The sequence below is a fragment of the Hemiscyllium ocellatum genome, chromosome 14 (genome assembly GCF_020745735.1).
Source record: "Hemiscyllium ocellatum isolate sHemOce1 chromosome 14, sHemOce1.pat.X.cur, whole genome shotgun sequence".
NCBI lineage: Eukaryota > Metazoa > Chordata > Chondrichthyes > Orectolobiformes > Hemiscylliidae > Hemiscyllium > Hemiscyllium ocellatum.
This window is the reverse complement of record NC_083414.1, coordinates 27,484,385-27,499,631: the sequence shown is the minus strand read 5'-3', so window position 1 is coordinate 27,499,631 and position 15,247 is coordinate 27,484,385. Positions and strand designations below refer to the sequence as shown.

The following is a 15,247-nucleotide window of genomic DNA, read 5'->3' as shown; positions in this document are numbered from 1 at the left end:
TTTCTACATTGAAAATTAATTACAAAGTCCATCCCCATTGTTACATAGCCCTTTGTACCATAATAAGTAATCCATTATATTTTGTGTATTTAGATTAACATTATGCAATGTGGACTGTAGTTCCGCTGTGTCATAATTTTCATTTGAACTAATTTTAATTTAGAATAAATGGTAAGAGCCCTCTGTTGGTCAGATAATTAAAAAGAATTAATAATTGAACCATACAGATTAAAGTCCTTGGTTTGATCTATTGTCTGTTAAGGTTAGCTGATCTCATTAGGCTTTCATAATTGAACTGCAGATGTGGTGGGGGAAATAAACAATATCTCCTCCTCTTGGCCATCCATTGACTTCTGAGGGATTAATCTCATAAACTGGAGTAAGAACAGGGTTTTCATAGTTTTGGAAATAATTGGTATTTAAATTTAAAATACAAAAAAAAAGGTCCTAACAAAACTGAAGTAATGATCAGCTATATTTATTCTAACTACTTTTGAAAAAAAAAGGCAAGTAGAAAGTTCCTAATTATTACTTCTATTTTGTTGGTAGGAAATGTGAATCTTCAATTTAAATTTTTGCCTAAAGTTTGAAAAAATACATTTCTAATTAGAATTTCATATTGTGTATAAATATTCTGTATATGAATTAGAAAGGCAGACATTGATACATGTCCAAGGCGCAATTTTAAAAGGGGGGGGAGCTTAGGATGCAACCGATGAGTATTTGGAAATGAATGAGAGAGGCTTGAGGGACAACTGTTGTGGAACACAGTTCAGGCTCAGTTCAAATAGTACAACATCTTCTTCTATTTCACTTTGACTAATGCAACTGAATTAGTATTGAAGTTCAGTATATAAAAGGATGTCTGATCTAAGGAGCCAGGCATATTTGTTTGGATTATGTTGTCAATTCCTCCAGAAAAGCTTAACCCAATATTTTCTGATCCGAGGCAAGGGTGCTATCAAAAGGATTAAGCTGACAATGTTAGATGGGATGGTAGTGGAATCAGTTGATGTCAGGTTGGGGGAGAAGCAGCGGCCATTTTTCTTATTCCTGATGGTTGTCCATTTTCTTCTGCTGCAGATATGGATATCAAATGGTGGAATAGCAGACATTTTCACAGTGTTTGCACGAACAAAAGTGATCGACAAAGATGGTACAAGTAAGGACAAGATCACAGCTTTTTTGGTGGAGAGAGATTTTGGTGGCATTACCAGTGGGAAACCAGAAGACAAACTCGGAATCCGTGGATCTAACAGTAAGCACTCATAATGCTGTAATGCACACTTTTAATTTTCTAGCTGTCATATAAAGAATTTGCAAATCTGAACTTTGGTTTCCTGTATCTTGCGCAAATTTATTGTGCTGTTACCTTTGGTTAAGTTGTGAAGACCAAGTTTTAGCTGATAGATTCTTGCTATGATTATCAAAGGAAGTTGTTCAAGTAGGAAAGTTTTTGCAAAAACTGCTCTGTTCTAAATAGGTTTTTTCACATATATTTTCAAAGCTTTCCTTTTTACAAGAGTTAAATCATGGATGGTGAGGGTGAATGTTTAAAATACTTTTTTTTTCTTCCAAATCACACTGGATGTTCAGGGAAATTCTAAGAGTAAAGCTGGAATCATGTTTCAGGAATGCTAGAGAAATCTAGAGATAAGAATAAGGTTTCCGTTTGGCAAACATTATATCCTGAGATGTAGGTATTTCTCACAACTTCTCACTTTTAACAGTGTATTAGAATATTTGCATTACATCATTTGTGTTTTAAAATAATTAACAAGGTTTAATGCAACTTTTTAAGAGGCATTTGGACGAGTATATGAATAGAAAGGGTTTGGAGGGATATGGGCCGGGTGCTGGCAAGTGGAACTAGATTGGGTTGGGATATCTGGTGTTAGGCCGGAACCTCGGGGTTCCAGTCTTTGCGAGTTCTTTGGAAGGAGAGACCGCACCAGCTTCTTTAGTTTGGAGCAGAGCACCATTTATTTTACAGAATCATAACTGGCAAACTATACAACGAATTCTACAGCATGCAATTCGTTGGAGAAGGCGTTCTAACCCTTCTGCTCAAATTCGCCCCAGTTATACCCCTCGCTGGCCAGTGTTCCCGGTCAGGTGTCCACATCTGGCCTTCCTGTTGGCTACTCGTTCCCGGGCAAAGCGTTCCGCTCTCTGGTTGGATGGTTTGAGCTGTCTGTCCGTTTGCCTCGGAGCGGGCAGTCCCGTAGACATTGTGGGGCCACTGGTCCCGCTTATTTAATTAGTGGTTTACCAGAAACAATAGTTCATTACCATTTAAGTGAGTAGTTTTGATGGTTCAATTGACACCTCAAATAATCCACTTAACAATGTCTACCAGTTACAAATTCCAGAGGTGCAATTAACAGGCTGTCTATCAACTAGCCTCTGATCAGATTAGGAGGCAGCAGTTTCCAGTTCAGTGATCATGATAGTTTAACCATTTCAGGCCTGGTATTAGAAGCACTTGTTACAGTTATAGTTTTTACCCTCCCTAGATCTAGTGTGCCCACCCCACTAGTACAACTACCCCAACACTCCCTCCCTTGGCCTCTATTGAGGCCACACCACCCCATGCCGTAAGAAACGCAACACCACGAGGCGACCGGGGTCTGGTGTGCCGGCAGACGCCCCCACAGACGTCCCCACAGACGTCCCTTTGTCGTATCCGAGCACGTTGTCTTGACCAGAATCACCGGTTCTAGGGAGACAGTAATGTTGGGATGAAGGGTGCCCTACGCAACACGCCGCAACACAATTTACAAATAGATAATTAAAACTACATGCAAATCTAAGTTAATAGATAAAACAACTCCGGCAGGCTTCTGCGGAAATGACAAAAGCATAGAATTAATCAAGCATGGCAAAAAACATGGCAAAAAGACAAACAGAGCACTGTACGCGAGTACATAACAGTCGCAAGAGATTTGGAGTAGAGGAATTAAAATAAGTAAGGTGTCCGCAGAACGCAAGTCTGTAGTCCAAAGAGCACCCAAGTGTAAACATGTTCTGTAAATTGTGAAACGGAATAGGATTAGCACACTACCAGCAGTTAGGTACCTGCTAGCGAGCGGAAACCCAGTGAGAAACTGTACTGTGCCCCGGTGTTCCCGCAGATCAGAATGCTCCTCAGGCCAGCAGCTCAGTCCAGACGTCCGACACGGAAGACAGAGGCCAGAGATCTTATTAAATCATGACGAACGTGGGCCACCAGTTCCGATGTCAATGCGCGACTGTGCCTGTCTTAGGTTGTCCCTCGCCCGAGGGATCGTACCCGTCATTGGCTAACCAGTCGTACTGCATTGAATTGTAGATACCGACATCCGTTTCACCGCCGTCGAGAACGGACACAGGCAGTGGCAACCGGCTCAATAGTGTGTTCAGTGGCCCTCGAGACCAGCTGAAGCCAACCGGGAGTACTGGAGATTATGTAAAAATCGCTTGTGTGAACAGCAGTGTTTCGAGTCCCAGGCACACAGTACATCTCAACCTCCCACTGTATGAAAGGATCAATTCACATATCCCCAGGTCAAATGGGCAAAATAAGTAGGGACTCCTTGGACAACCAGACCACATTCATTGTTTATAAAGGAGAAAAGTTAGTACTGAGTAGCATCAAGAGCAGAACCGTAGCGCACCACCGTGGGCGACGCGATCGGATGAACTCGAAAGAAAGCCATTGAGACCGCTGACATGCACCGGAGAGATAGTATTTAGTACGCCTGCACCTGTAGCCCATTCAGAGGTAGTAGTGCATCATTGGAGAGAATAACCGCCAGATCCCCACTCGCCTGGCTACCCATCGGGAGGCGTGAGTCACTTAATGCAACCGGCCGCACGGAAAACCGGCTCCACGGTTCATGAATGGAAGTCACCTTACAGCATGTATTCCATATGTCCCTCCCCGTTTGTAGGAGATCACACGCAGGCTGTTGTGTACTCAGAGTTGGTGGCGGCGCAGGCATCTGTTGAGGAGTGCAGAGCCCAGCGTATGGGGGGTTCGGTTGAAAAGTAATGATACCACATTACATTTAAACCAGGGAGATGGGGCTGCAGAAATGTGGTGAAAAGAGTCCTGCCATCCCCAGGGTGACATTTGGTGAAATCAGCCAGAAAACATCCTACTAGTATGGGAAATAAAAGCATTGTATTTAACAACCGCCATTAGCACATTCCTGTGAAGGCGGAGCCATTGGGTGAGCTGATCTCGAAAAGCTCCTTGCTATTAGACTCAACGGACATCACCATGCCAGTACTCCTGGATGTGAAGTCTTTAGTCATCTAGTAAAAGAAAGAGGGGGCCAGTGCGAAATGTCCAATGCATTCACTAAGACTCCCCCCACCCAGTTGTGCAACAGAACTGGAGAAACCAGACATCAATCAGGGCAATGGTAAAAAAGTGAAGGTAGGCTTAACCCCTAACCTTTCTCATAGCTCATGGACCTGTACGAAGCCGTCACCTAAAAAACAGAGTGACCCCAGTGTGAGGTAAAAGGAATGGTCCCGTCTAAAAGGAAGAAATAGTACCTTGTACAAAGGAGGCCAGAGCAGTTTGTGAACTCCAATCAGAGAGAAAAAAAGGTCCCTGACCACGGGCTGCCACAAAAGGCAATTGAAACAGGGGGAAATAGACCACCCTGTAGGGGAATTGTTCCTCTTATTTTAAAGAGTCAGAAAAAGTCGAAAAAATGCAACCACCCCACTGATTCAGTGTTGGGAGAGGTAACTGCGGAAAAGCAGTCACGCAAAAGATACCAAGTAGCAGCATTTCTTAATCAGGAAAAGTTAAAAAGCAAACGTGCGCAGGCTGTGGAAGACATTCAGTAGGATAGGCTGCTGCCAATTGGGAAATAGCACTATACAGGGCAGATAAATTTCGGGACAATGATGAAAATGCAAGATAGTACGAGTCTCGGTTATAACTTGCTGTGCGTCTGCACTAGCAGCTGCAGGCGCAAAAACGTCGTCATGCACATTGGTTATTTAATGTTGAAGAGTAAAAATATCCGGCCTAGAGCTCTCGAAAAAATAGGGTGACCCCCTAGAGGGGTAAAAGGATTGACAACAGTTAAAAGGGGAGAAATAGTACACCGTATAGGGGAAGGCAAACTATGTCTACTGTCACCACAGGTGATTAAAACAGATTGTCGTATGCTCAGGTTACTTCCTTAGGAGGCAAACCGAAAAACAGGAGGAATATAAAGTAGGTAATCACTTCAGATGAGCTGGACATGGGTGAATGCACCACGCATCGCGCAGGAACTGTAACAACTGCAGCGTGTACACTATGTAAATGACAAACCAGAAAGTTGTCGGGTGTGAGATCACGAACATACAGGGTCGGCTCTGCTGCGGTATGGGTGACCCGTGGCAACAGGACAATAGAGCAGCTAAATTTCCACTGTGGTTACGAAAAACATGGCGCAGGGGGCCCCCTAATTTCCCAGGGTGCGCAGCATAACTCGCACGTAGGGGAGAACCCCGAGCTGTTCGTAAATATTGTTGAGAGGTAATTTAAAAACACAAAGGCAACTCAGAAAGCATGGGTAACATCAGCAAAAAAGGCACCTGCGTATCGCTGAAGCTCGTCTTCAGGCGAATTGTTCCCTGCTCTTCCCAGATATTCATGTACGTCCTGCCCGTGTTTTAGCCTGAGGGTCCCCCATGCGTCCAGGGAGAGGGTGGTGGGGAAGCTATCTGGTGGGGACCGCCGTATAAGATTTCAGAAAAGGTCAAACAAGGCCGCCTCGTCTGTCCGTGGTCCTAAATTATCTCATGGCAGGTTTCTGTCTTAAAAGTCGCTATGTGACCAGGGGACCTAATTCTCCTCCCCCACACTAGTGGCGAGGAGAGGCGCTTGGACGGTTGGCCTAGTAGCAACGGCCCCCTTTAGCGGGCTACACCCTTCCTCACGACCCGCAATAATCTCCCCCTCGTCCAGCTGGGAGGTGATGTCAAGAGGGGATTCGAACTCATTACCCTAGGTGGGTTCTAGAAGCACTTGTTACAGTTATAGTTTTTACCCTCCCTAGATCTAGTGTGCCCACCCCACTAGTACAACTACCCCAACACTGGTCGGCGTGGACAGGTTGGACCGAAGGGTCTGTTTTCATGCTGTATATCTCTAGGTGTACCCGAGAACTCAGAGAAGTGATTGCTGGGCCTCTTGCTGAGATCTGAAAATGTGTTGCTGGAAAAGCGCAGCAGGTCAGGCAGCATCCAAGGAACAGGAGATTCGACGTTTCGGGCATAAGCCCTTCTTGAGGAAGGCTTATGCCCGAAACATCGAATCTCCTGTTCCTTGGATGCTGCCTGACCTGCTGCGCTTTTCCAGCAACACATTTTCAGCTCTGATCTCCAGAATCTGCAGTCCCCACTTTCTCCTCTTGCTGAGATATTTGGATCATCGATAGTCACAGTTGAGGTGCCGGAAGACTGGAGGTTGTCAAACATGGTGCCACTGTTTAAGAAGGGCGGTAAAGACAAACCAGGGAACTATAGACTGGTGAACCTGACCTCGGTTGTGGGCAGATTGTTGGAAGGAATCCTGAGGGACAGGATGTACATGTATTTGGAAAGGCAAGGACTGATTAGGGAAATTCATCATGGCTTTGTGTGTGGGAAATCATGTCTCACAAACTTGATTGAGTTTTTTGAAGACATAACAAAGAGGATTGATGAGGGCAGAGCAGTAGATGTGATCTATATGGACTTCAATTAGGCGTTCGACAAGGTTCCCTATGGGAGACTGATTAGCAAGGTTTGATCTCATGGAATACAGGGAGAACTAGCCATTTGGATGCAGAGCTGGCTCAAAGGTAGAAGACAGAGGGTGGTGTTGGAGGGTTGTTTTTCAGACTGGAGGCCTGTGACCAGTGAAGTGCCACAAGGATCGGTGCTTGGCCCTCTACTTTTTGTCATATACACAAATGATCTGAATGTGAGCATAAGAGGTACAGTTAGTAAGTTTGCTGATGACACCAAATTTGGAGGTGTAGTGGACAGCAAAGAGGGTTACCTCAGATTACAAACAGGATCTGGACCAGATGGGCTAAGAAGTGGCAGATGGAGTTTAATTCAGATAAATGCGAGGTGCTGCACTTTGGCAAAGCAAATCTTAGCAGGACTTATGCACTTAATGGTAAGGTCCTAGAGAGTGTTGCTGAACAAAGAGACCTTGAAGCGCAGGTTCATAGCTCCTTGAAAGTGGAGCCACAGGTAGATAGGATAGTGAAGAAGGCGTTTGGTATGCTTTCCTTTATTGGTCAGAGTATTGAGTACAGGAGTTGGGAGGTCATGTTGCGGCTGTACAGGACATTGGTTAGGCCACTGTTGGGATATTGTGTGCAATTCTGGTCTCCCTTCCTATTGGAAAGATGTTGTGAAACTTGAAAGGGTTCAGAAAAGATTTACAAGGATGTTACCAGGGTTGGAGGATTTGAGCTACAGGGAGAGGCTGAACAGGCTGGGGCTGTTTTCCCTGGAGTGTCGGAAGCTGAGGGGTGAGCTTATAGAGGTTTACAAAATTGGGGGGAATGGATAGGGTAAAAAGGCAAAGTCTTTTTCCTGGGGTCAGGAAGTCCAGAACTAGAAGGCATAGGTTTAGAGTGAGAGGGGAAAGATATAAAAGAGACCTAAGGGGCAACTTTTTCACGCAGAGGGTGGTATGTGTATGGAATGAGCTGCCAGAGGAAGTGGTGGAGGCTGGTACAAATGCAACATTTAAAAGGCATTTGGATGGTTGTATGAGTGGGAGGGGTTTGGGGGATGTGGGCCAGGTACTGGCGGGTGGGACTGGTTTGGGTTGGGATGCCTGGTCTGTGTGGACGGGGTTGGACTGAAGGGTCTGTTTCCGTGCTGTACATCTCTATGAACCGTAATTTTCATGAAAACGAATTATCTACAATTACTTGCATGTGCATTTTTCATTGAACTAGTTTTAGCTAAGAATAAATGGTAAGAACCCCCTGTTGGTCAAGTAATTAAAAATAATGAAAAGGCTGTAAGATGCTTTAGCAGGCCAACTAGTGACATCTGCTGTTCGGGAAACATATTCCCCATGTATCAGCTTTTACATTTTGTTTGTGGAGCAAATTGCTGAAAGTATCTCATTATGGCAGTACAACAAGAAAACAAAATTTTAGACTTGAGTGAATGGGGCAGCCACCTGGCTATTTTCATAGGTGAAAGTCAGTACTGCAGATGCTGAAGATCAGAGTCAAGATTAGACTGGACAAGCACAGCAGATCAGACAGCATCCGAGAAAAATCAGGAGTGAGGCTAGGTGCCTCCGTGGGGGGGGGGGGCGGGGTTGCTATTTTCTTAAACCACTTAAGTTGAAGAATGGAGGAGTAGACTAAAAAGGAAATAAAAGTTAGGTTGGCTGCATCCAATGTCATGTTTGGAAAGAGTGTAATCCAATATTTATTGAAATAGTTAATGTTTTAACCAGGTTGAGTTAGAGGCTTATGATGTTTACTCTATAAAATGTTATAACTGTGTCATGGTTGGCACCAGCATTATTCTTCACCAAACATTCTGGGTAAGAGCATGCCATACCACTGCTTCTCATCCAGCTCATACACTTGCGAACAAACATTCTGAACAAAGTCTCGAATTATTTTCATTTCTTTTCTCTCTGTGGCCCTTAATTTGTGGTTAAAAAAGTGGAAAATGGATGCAAACATTTGCCAACTGCAAATGTTTTAATTATTTCAGTAAGCATCACAAGTATGGTGTGTATTAAATTAGAAATTATATTCTTCATTCTGCGAAATGCTAATTTATTTTTTTTCACTTTTTCAGCATGTGAAGTTCATTTTGAGAATACCAAAGTGCCAGTAGAAAATGTCCTGGGAGAGGTTGGTGGTGGATTTAAGGTACAGAGTAGGATTCACTTTACGTTACACATACAAAATATTAATTTTAAACTGCCTATTTAGTGACAAAATAATAGTTGGACTTTTATTGCAGCGTAAAGGAGTTGTACATTTTTGGAATGAGTAATGCTTAGTTGAGTAAATTGTGATAACTCTTAATGTAATACTCTTTTGGTGCTGCTTAGAAGACAAATTTAAAAGATAGACTGCTTTATGTCTGCCTGATTTTCTCATTATTTAATTCTCCATTGTCTCATTATTTAATCCTCTCATGATTTTTATTCTGCATTTATTTTGACATTTTTGTAATAAAATGGTAACATGCATAATTTGCTCCTCAGTGCTATGTTCTAAAATGTTGACCTCTCGTTCCTGTATGTGCATCTGATTTATCACTTTTCTAACCATATTACTTTTCTGTTCCACTATAATAATTTTTTAAATAAATCCTTTTAAATAAAGTTTATTAACCCATCATGTCACTCCTCCACTCAGATACCACCAATAGACAGTAAGTGGGAGTTCAGGAAATGATCCAGGGTTGTTGATTTATGGTAGCTATTTGATACTGTTTTTGTATGTTCTGTATCGAACATACCAACAAAAGAGAAAAACAAATCATTTCACGGATTTAATTTAAAAAAAACCTTTCAATTGCTACTCAACAGGAACTTCCTTTTCTTCTAATTCATTCCCTGACAGTGGGGTAATTCTGGCTGAGCTGACCAATTCCACGGGTGATCGTGTTCTCGTTGATAGAAATCCATTGTATGTTATCCCAGGTTGAGCAAGCTCAGGGGTGGTAAATGCTTTGAAAGTATGTATACCTTTCCTTTTTTAATGCACAGTGTGGATCAGATTTCCAAATTATCATCCGGCATGTTATGAGCAGTAAAGGCAGCAGCCACAGCAAATGAATATGGGATAACATTGTGGAAGTGAAATTCAGTTGTGTAGAAAACATTGCACTGTGTTTGTAGCATAGGAGACTGATTCCCATGTCAGACAGCTCATGTTGTCTGCATAAACCAAAGAGTTTGAAAACACAATTTGATTTCACAAACATTAAAAAAAATCAGCCAGTAAGTTTGTAGAGATCTCTTGCCTTATTCACTCTTAAAACAGAAAATATTAGCAGAATAGTGGACCCTGGATATCTTCTAATACACTTGTTCAGAGATGTTACTGTGCAACCTGTGGAGGAGCTGGGACTTTAACACAGGACCCCTGTTTCAGAGGTACGGACTCTACTACACCACAGACATTTTAAAGATGGGTCTTAGGTATTTCTAAATATTCTGTTCAGAGATATTCACATTAATACAGAGTTATTAAAGAAACTTGAATTAGGTCCCTTGGCTCAAGGCAGGGATACTGCCACTATGCCACAGGAGCCCCCAATATAAATGAGCCCTAGGCTTGGCCATTCAATAACTTGCCCTGAACTACTTTTGTTTTAGTAGTATTCTGCAAAGTTGGTGGAAGCACAGAGGTGAGTTGCTGGAGGAGTGTGAATGCTTTTGCTGATCCAAATTTGAGAGAATGGTGGCATATTCTTCCATGTGTATGGGAGTAGCAGTTGCAGAGCCACTTGCTCTGAGAGCAGATCATACACAGGAGGCGGTGAAAAGTGGAAGGAGGGCTCTCTTTAGGAAGCGCACACAGCAGGATCTTCTGGGAACATGAGTCCTCGATTGGGATGAGCCAGGAACAGGATCTCAAGAGGCTCTGTTTTAAGTTTTGTTTCAAACCTGCCAAGTATCTTGTTGTACATGTTCAACTTTGTGATGTCATCATTTAATTTCCTTGCAGCAGAACTGATGCTAACTTCTCTCTATAGGGAGGTTACATACGAGCTAACCTATCCGACATCCTAGTTGCAGCCCATTGAGCCTGATGATTACACCACAAGCTGATCCCAAATCCTACATAATGCTGTAAAATCAGTTCCATACCAAGATCTCAGCTGGTGGTTGAGGGGATGGTCAAATTTCTGTCTATGATTCTCCTCTTTCATCTTGCCTTGTCTTTGGAGGAACTAAGCAGCTAGAAGTTCTTAGCTATCAAAACAGAAAAGGGGTGAGGAGGAGATCAGAAATTCAGTGACTCCATCTGCAGTTGCATTGCATGATATATTTTAGGGTGAGAATTGGGACTCTGGGGAAGATTTATAAGGCAGAAACTTAACATCATGCAAGATACCACTGGCTTCAATGAACTCCTGATCATAGAAGACCATTTCCTTCTTCACTCTGAGGAGATGATACGACCTAGTCCTCCACCTATCCTCTGGTTTTCCCTCACGCTGTTGTTGTATACTATCACCCTATCTGCAAAACAGGAGACTGTGTGTCACTGAGACTGTATTTGGGCAGAGTCTGCCTTTACCAGAAACACTGGGAGATTGGTGTACTGCTCACTGGTCTGCTTCAAAGCTGTGTTTGGATGAGCATGAGAATTAAGAGTAAAACATTCAATCACTTGGGCTTGCTTCAGAATTTGAGGATCATGGCTGACCCCTCAACCCCACTTTTTATTTTGTCAGCTCCCCACAAGCTGTGTCCTGATATTAGGAGTGAATCCTTAATGTATTGGGGGTAGCTGCCTGGACATTTATGAATGATAACAATTTGTACTTCTACTAAGCAATTATGAATGAGAAGGAAAAAATGTGGCAATTTACTTGCAGCTTCAAGACTGGAGAATTTGCCAGACCACAGTCATGTCAGGTTCAACACCAGGAGTTGTAAACATGGTTTTGTGCAACATAAATTGAGATGAAGCACATTTATTGTGAAGAACATCGATCTTACCTGTTTGGCTGATTCCATTTGCTTTGGCATTATTACAGTCTTCATTGTTGCTCATGGTTCTTGTGCTTTATGTGAGTGTATGCCATGACCTTATGACATAAAGAACATCTTTACATGGAAACATTACACTGTTACTTATAGAAGATGAAGATCATTTGGAAACTGACCTAAACAAGTTTATTGAAAGGTTTATACTGTTGCAACAAGGGAATCCTCTGGGGAGAAAGGCATATTGCACCTGGATGCATTCTGTCCCAACAACAGGACAAAATTATCAGAGGTAGTGACCCAGTGGTAGGAAGGAGTGCATAAGGTGACTACATAAAACGTTTTTGTATGTAGTTCATCCAAATAAATTGTTTGTTCATGTTAAATATTGAATAAATGACTCACCTGTGAAAATAAATGAATTAATATTATGCCTTACACAAAACAAATTCTCCTGTTCTTTTCCAGGTGGCCATGAGGATCTTGAATAGTGGACGATTTAGCATGGGGAGTGCATCTGCAGGAATGATTAAAAAACTTATTGGTGAGATTACAAAAAATAAATCTTCATAATGTACTGACCCAAATCTGAATTAGCATCAACTTGAACCACATCTGGGTCCTACTGCAGAATTTGTGATTTTTTTTTAAGTTTAACACTGACGTGACCACACGTTGCCTATTCCTAGCTGAATGACAGATTATTGCAGAGCTTTATTTTAACATTCAAGATTTTAAGCATTAGTCCTGAACAACGCTACTGAGCTACTTATTCCATTAATTCATCTGTTCGTACCATAAACAGAGGGTTGTTTTACCATATAATAAAAATAGACAATCCTTTTAAATGGGATTCAAGTAAAATCATTATTGTTTGTTGGGGATAAGTTGAGCATCCCATGGTGTTATTCAAAGAAGAACAAGGAGTTTTACCAGTTTCCTCATCTGTATCTTCTAAAAATAAATTAACAGGGCACTCAGCTTATTGGGATCATGCTGTGCTACTCCTTTAGTTTACAGTGCCATGATTGTAATTTAGTTACAAGGTGGTGCAGTAATTCTGAGAAATGCAATATATAAAAATTAAAATCTTCTTTTCGTTTTTCTTTCTTTTTGTAGAGATGACAGCAGAGTATGCTTGTACCCGCAAACAATTTGACAGAAAATTGAGTGAGTTTGGGCTGATTCAGGTACATTTTCATTCTGCTATTTTTGTAAATCATTGCTTTATATGACTAGTTGCTTAAATTAAAACTTTTTGTAAATTGTTGTGGAAATTAAATTGACTCTACTCAAATGCTAGCAAGAGCAAAGAAAAAATTTATTTTAGACCCCTACAAAGGAACCTGATCCATTGGCAAGATTATACATGTAAAGGGCGCCTGATAGCTTTCACATATTCCCTTCATTCTATAATTCGCTGCTTCTTCTCAACACCTCAAGGTCAGGGACCAGGAGCATTCGAGTTCCTTTCCATATGTGGAGTTGTTTTTCTCATTCCTTGACCGTTGATATGATAGTTTAACTGGTCTTGTAAGTCTGCTGTTAAGTCTGTTTGCCTTTACATTTTTTCTGTCTGTCTGCAATACTTGCCCCGAGTTTCAGTCAGGCCCTTACTACTTTGTTTCCCTATGCTTTTATAGATTTCACAATAAATGTTAATTTTCCATTACATAAATATTGTTTTCTTATTATTTACTATTTTATGAAAGTTAATGTAGCTGTACATTGTCGCATGTTTCCTGTGACTTCTTAGCATAAACATTTTTTTTTCCCCATCTTTTCATGGGATATGGATCACTGGTCTTGCTGGCACTTATTGCCCATCCCTAATTGTTCTTGATAAGGTGTCAGAACCTTGTTGAACCACTGCAATCCTTCAGGTCAATCTCAACAACACTGTTTGCAAGTTACAAAGTACTGTTCGAAAGGAAGTTCCAGGATTTCAACCCAGCAACCATACACTCTGTCCTATGGATAGTTTCTTACTACTTTTTTAAATTGTGTAAACTTACACAAATGTATAATGTACTAGAGCTAATGAAACTGGAAGGTTCCCAAAGGACCTGTCAGACAGGTTTTATATCCGATGCTGAGAGAATCAGAAATGGGGAAAACCTGCTTAATCTTCTCAAAGCTTCTGTCACTGATACCTCTGTTCATGTACAGTATTGCTTAAATTATACACTACACCATCCTTGTGAAAACCAAGTCCCACCTTCACACTTTGAGACCATCCTTCATTGTTTTCTGGCATTCCTATTATATTAAATGAGACATATTCAGACCAGACCTTCAACTTAAAACTAAGCATGTAAGAGTAGTATTCGGCAGTATCATTGCCAAGCTTCTTACTGTTACGCATTTCTATTGACCAGCAAATTATTTGATTGTGGCTTCTACAGCAAGTAACACACCGCCCTGATTCGCAAAGCCAGCCCAATTTCTGTGATGTTATTCTCTCTGATGTGTGGATGAGTGCATCACTGAGAACACTAAAGCTCAAGGATACAGAAGTTTGTTTGATCACTATCCCATTCGCTGCCTTAAACATTCAATCACTATCACTGACATACAGAGTTAGCAGTGTATACCATCTGTAAGATACCATCGTAACAAGTTGCTGTGATTCATTAAGTATCTTTCAGTCCTGCAACCTCTCTACCTCCTAGAAGGGCAAAGACAGCACTCACACTGGGATAACACCATTTCAGGTTTCCTTTCAAGTCTCTCACCATCCTGACTTGAAACTAAATCACCATGCCTTTATTGTCACTGAGTCAAAATCCTAGAAGTTCCAGATATCTTTGCAGAGTAAGTCAGATTAACTGCAACAAAATACAAATTGAAAACATAGAACATTACAGCGCAGAACAGGCCCGTCGGCCCTCCATGTTGTGCCACCTGTGAACTATTCTCAGCTCGTCCCCCTACACTATCCCAAAATCACCCCAAAACATCACATGACTTATCAAAGATCTAGTGGGCAATATACACTTATATTTTAATGTATCCAGACCAGGGCAAAAGCATATTCCCTAATTGTCATTTTATCCTTCCTTGATCTTTCACTTGCATAGATCTTATTCACTTAAAAGGAAGTCATCAGACTCTCCTTTTAGTGGTCCTCAAGTCATCCTTCTGTCTAAATTTTTAGAGATGAAAAAAAACGATCTTGCATTTGTTCAGTACCTTTTTATATCCCAGAACCTCAAACTATTTGCCAACTCATTAATTAATTTGCATGATTTGTGTAGGCAGACTAGAGACCTGTGGTCAGTGGGTGTTTAAGATGATTTAATTTATTTCTCATCAATACATTTGAATCATTTCACAATATGCATCAAAACTCTGAACCTTTTTAGTCATCTTGGGATTGAGATACCTGGTTACAATACATTTAATAATACTATATTATGAAATTGAAACAAAACAATAACAAACTGCTGAAGAAACTCAGCAGGTCTGGCATCATCTGTGAAGAGAAATCAGCGTGAACGTTTTGAGTCCTGTGACACTTTTTCAGAACTTTGACAGGAAAGCGATTGC

The 15,247-nt window shown here is 41.5% G+C and overlaps 1 protein-coding gene across 1 annotated transcript in view; it reads left to right on the top strand.

Moving 5' to 3' along the window:
* acad9 (acyl-CoA dehydrogenase family, member 9) overlaps nt 1-15,247 on the top strand; it is a 48,420-nt gene that overhangs the window by 17,723 nt on the left and 15,450 nt on the right. Inside the window, exons 7-10 of the mRNA XM_060835544.1 lie at nt 1,084-1,258; nt 8,824-8,897; nt 12,167-12,242; nt 12,818-12,888. Of these exons, the coding sequence (XP_060691527.1) occupies nt 1,084-1,258; nt 8,824-8,897; nt 12,167-12,242; nt 12,818-12,888 (396 nt within the window). The remainder of the gene's footprint in view (nt 1-1,083; nt 1,259-8,823; nt 8,898-12,166; nt 12,243-12,817; nt 12,889-15,247) is intronic.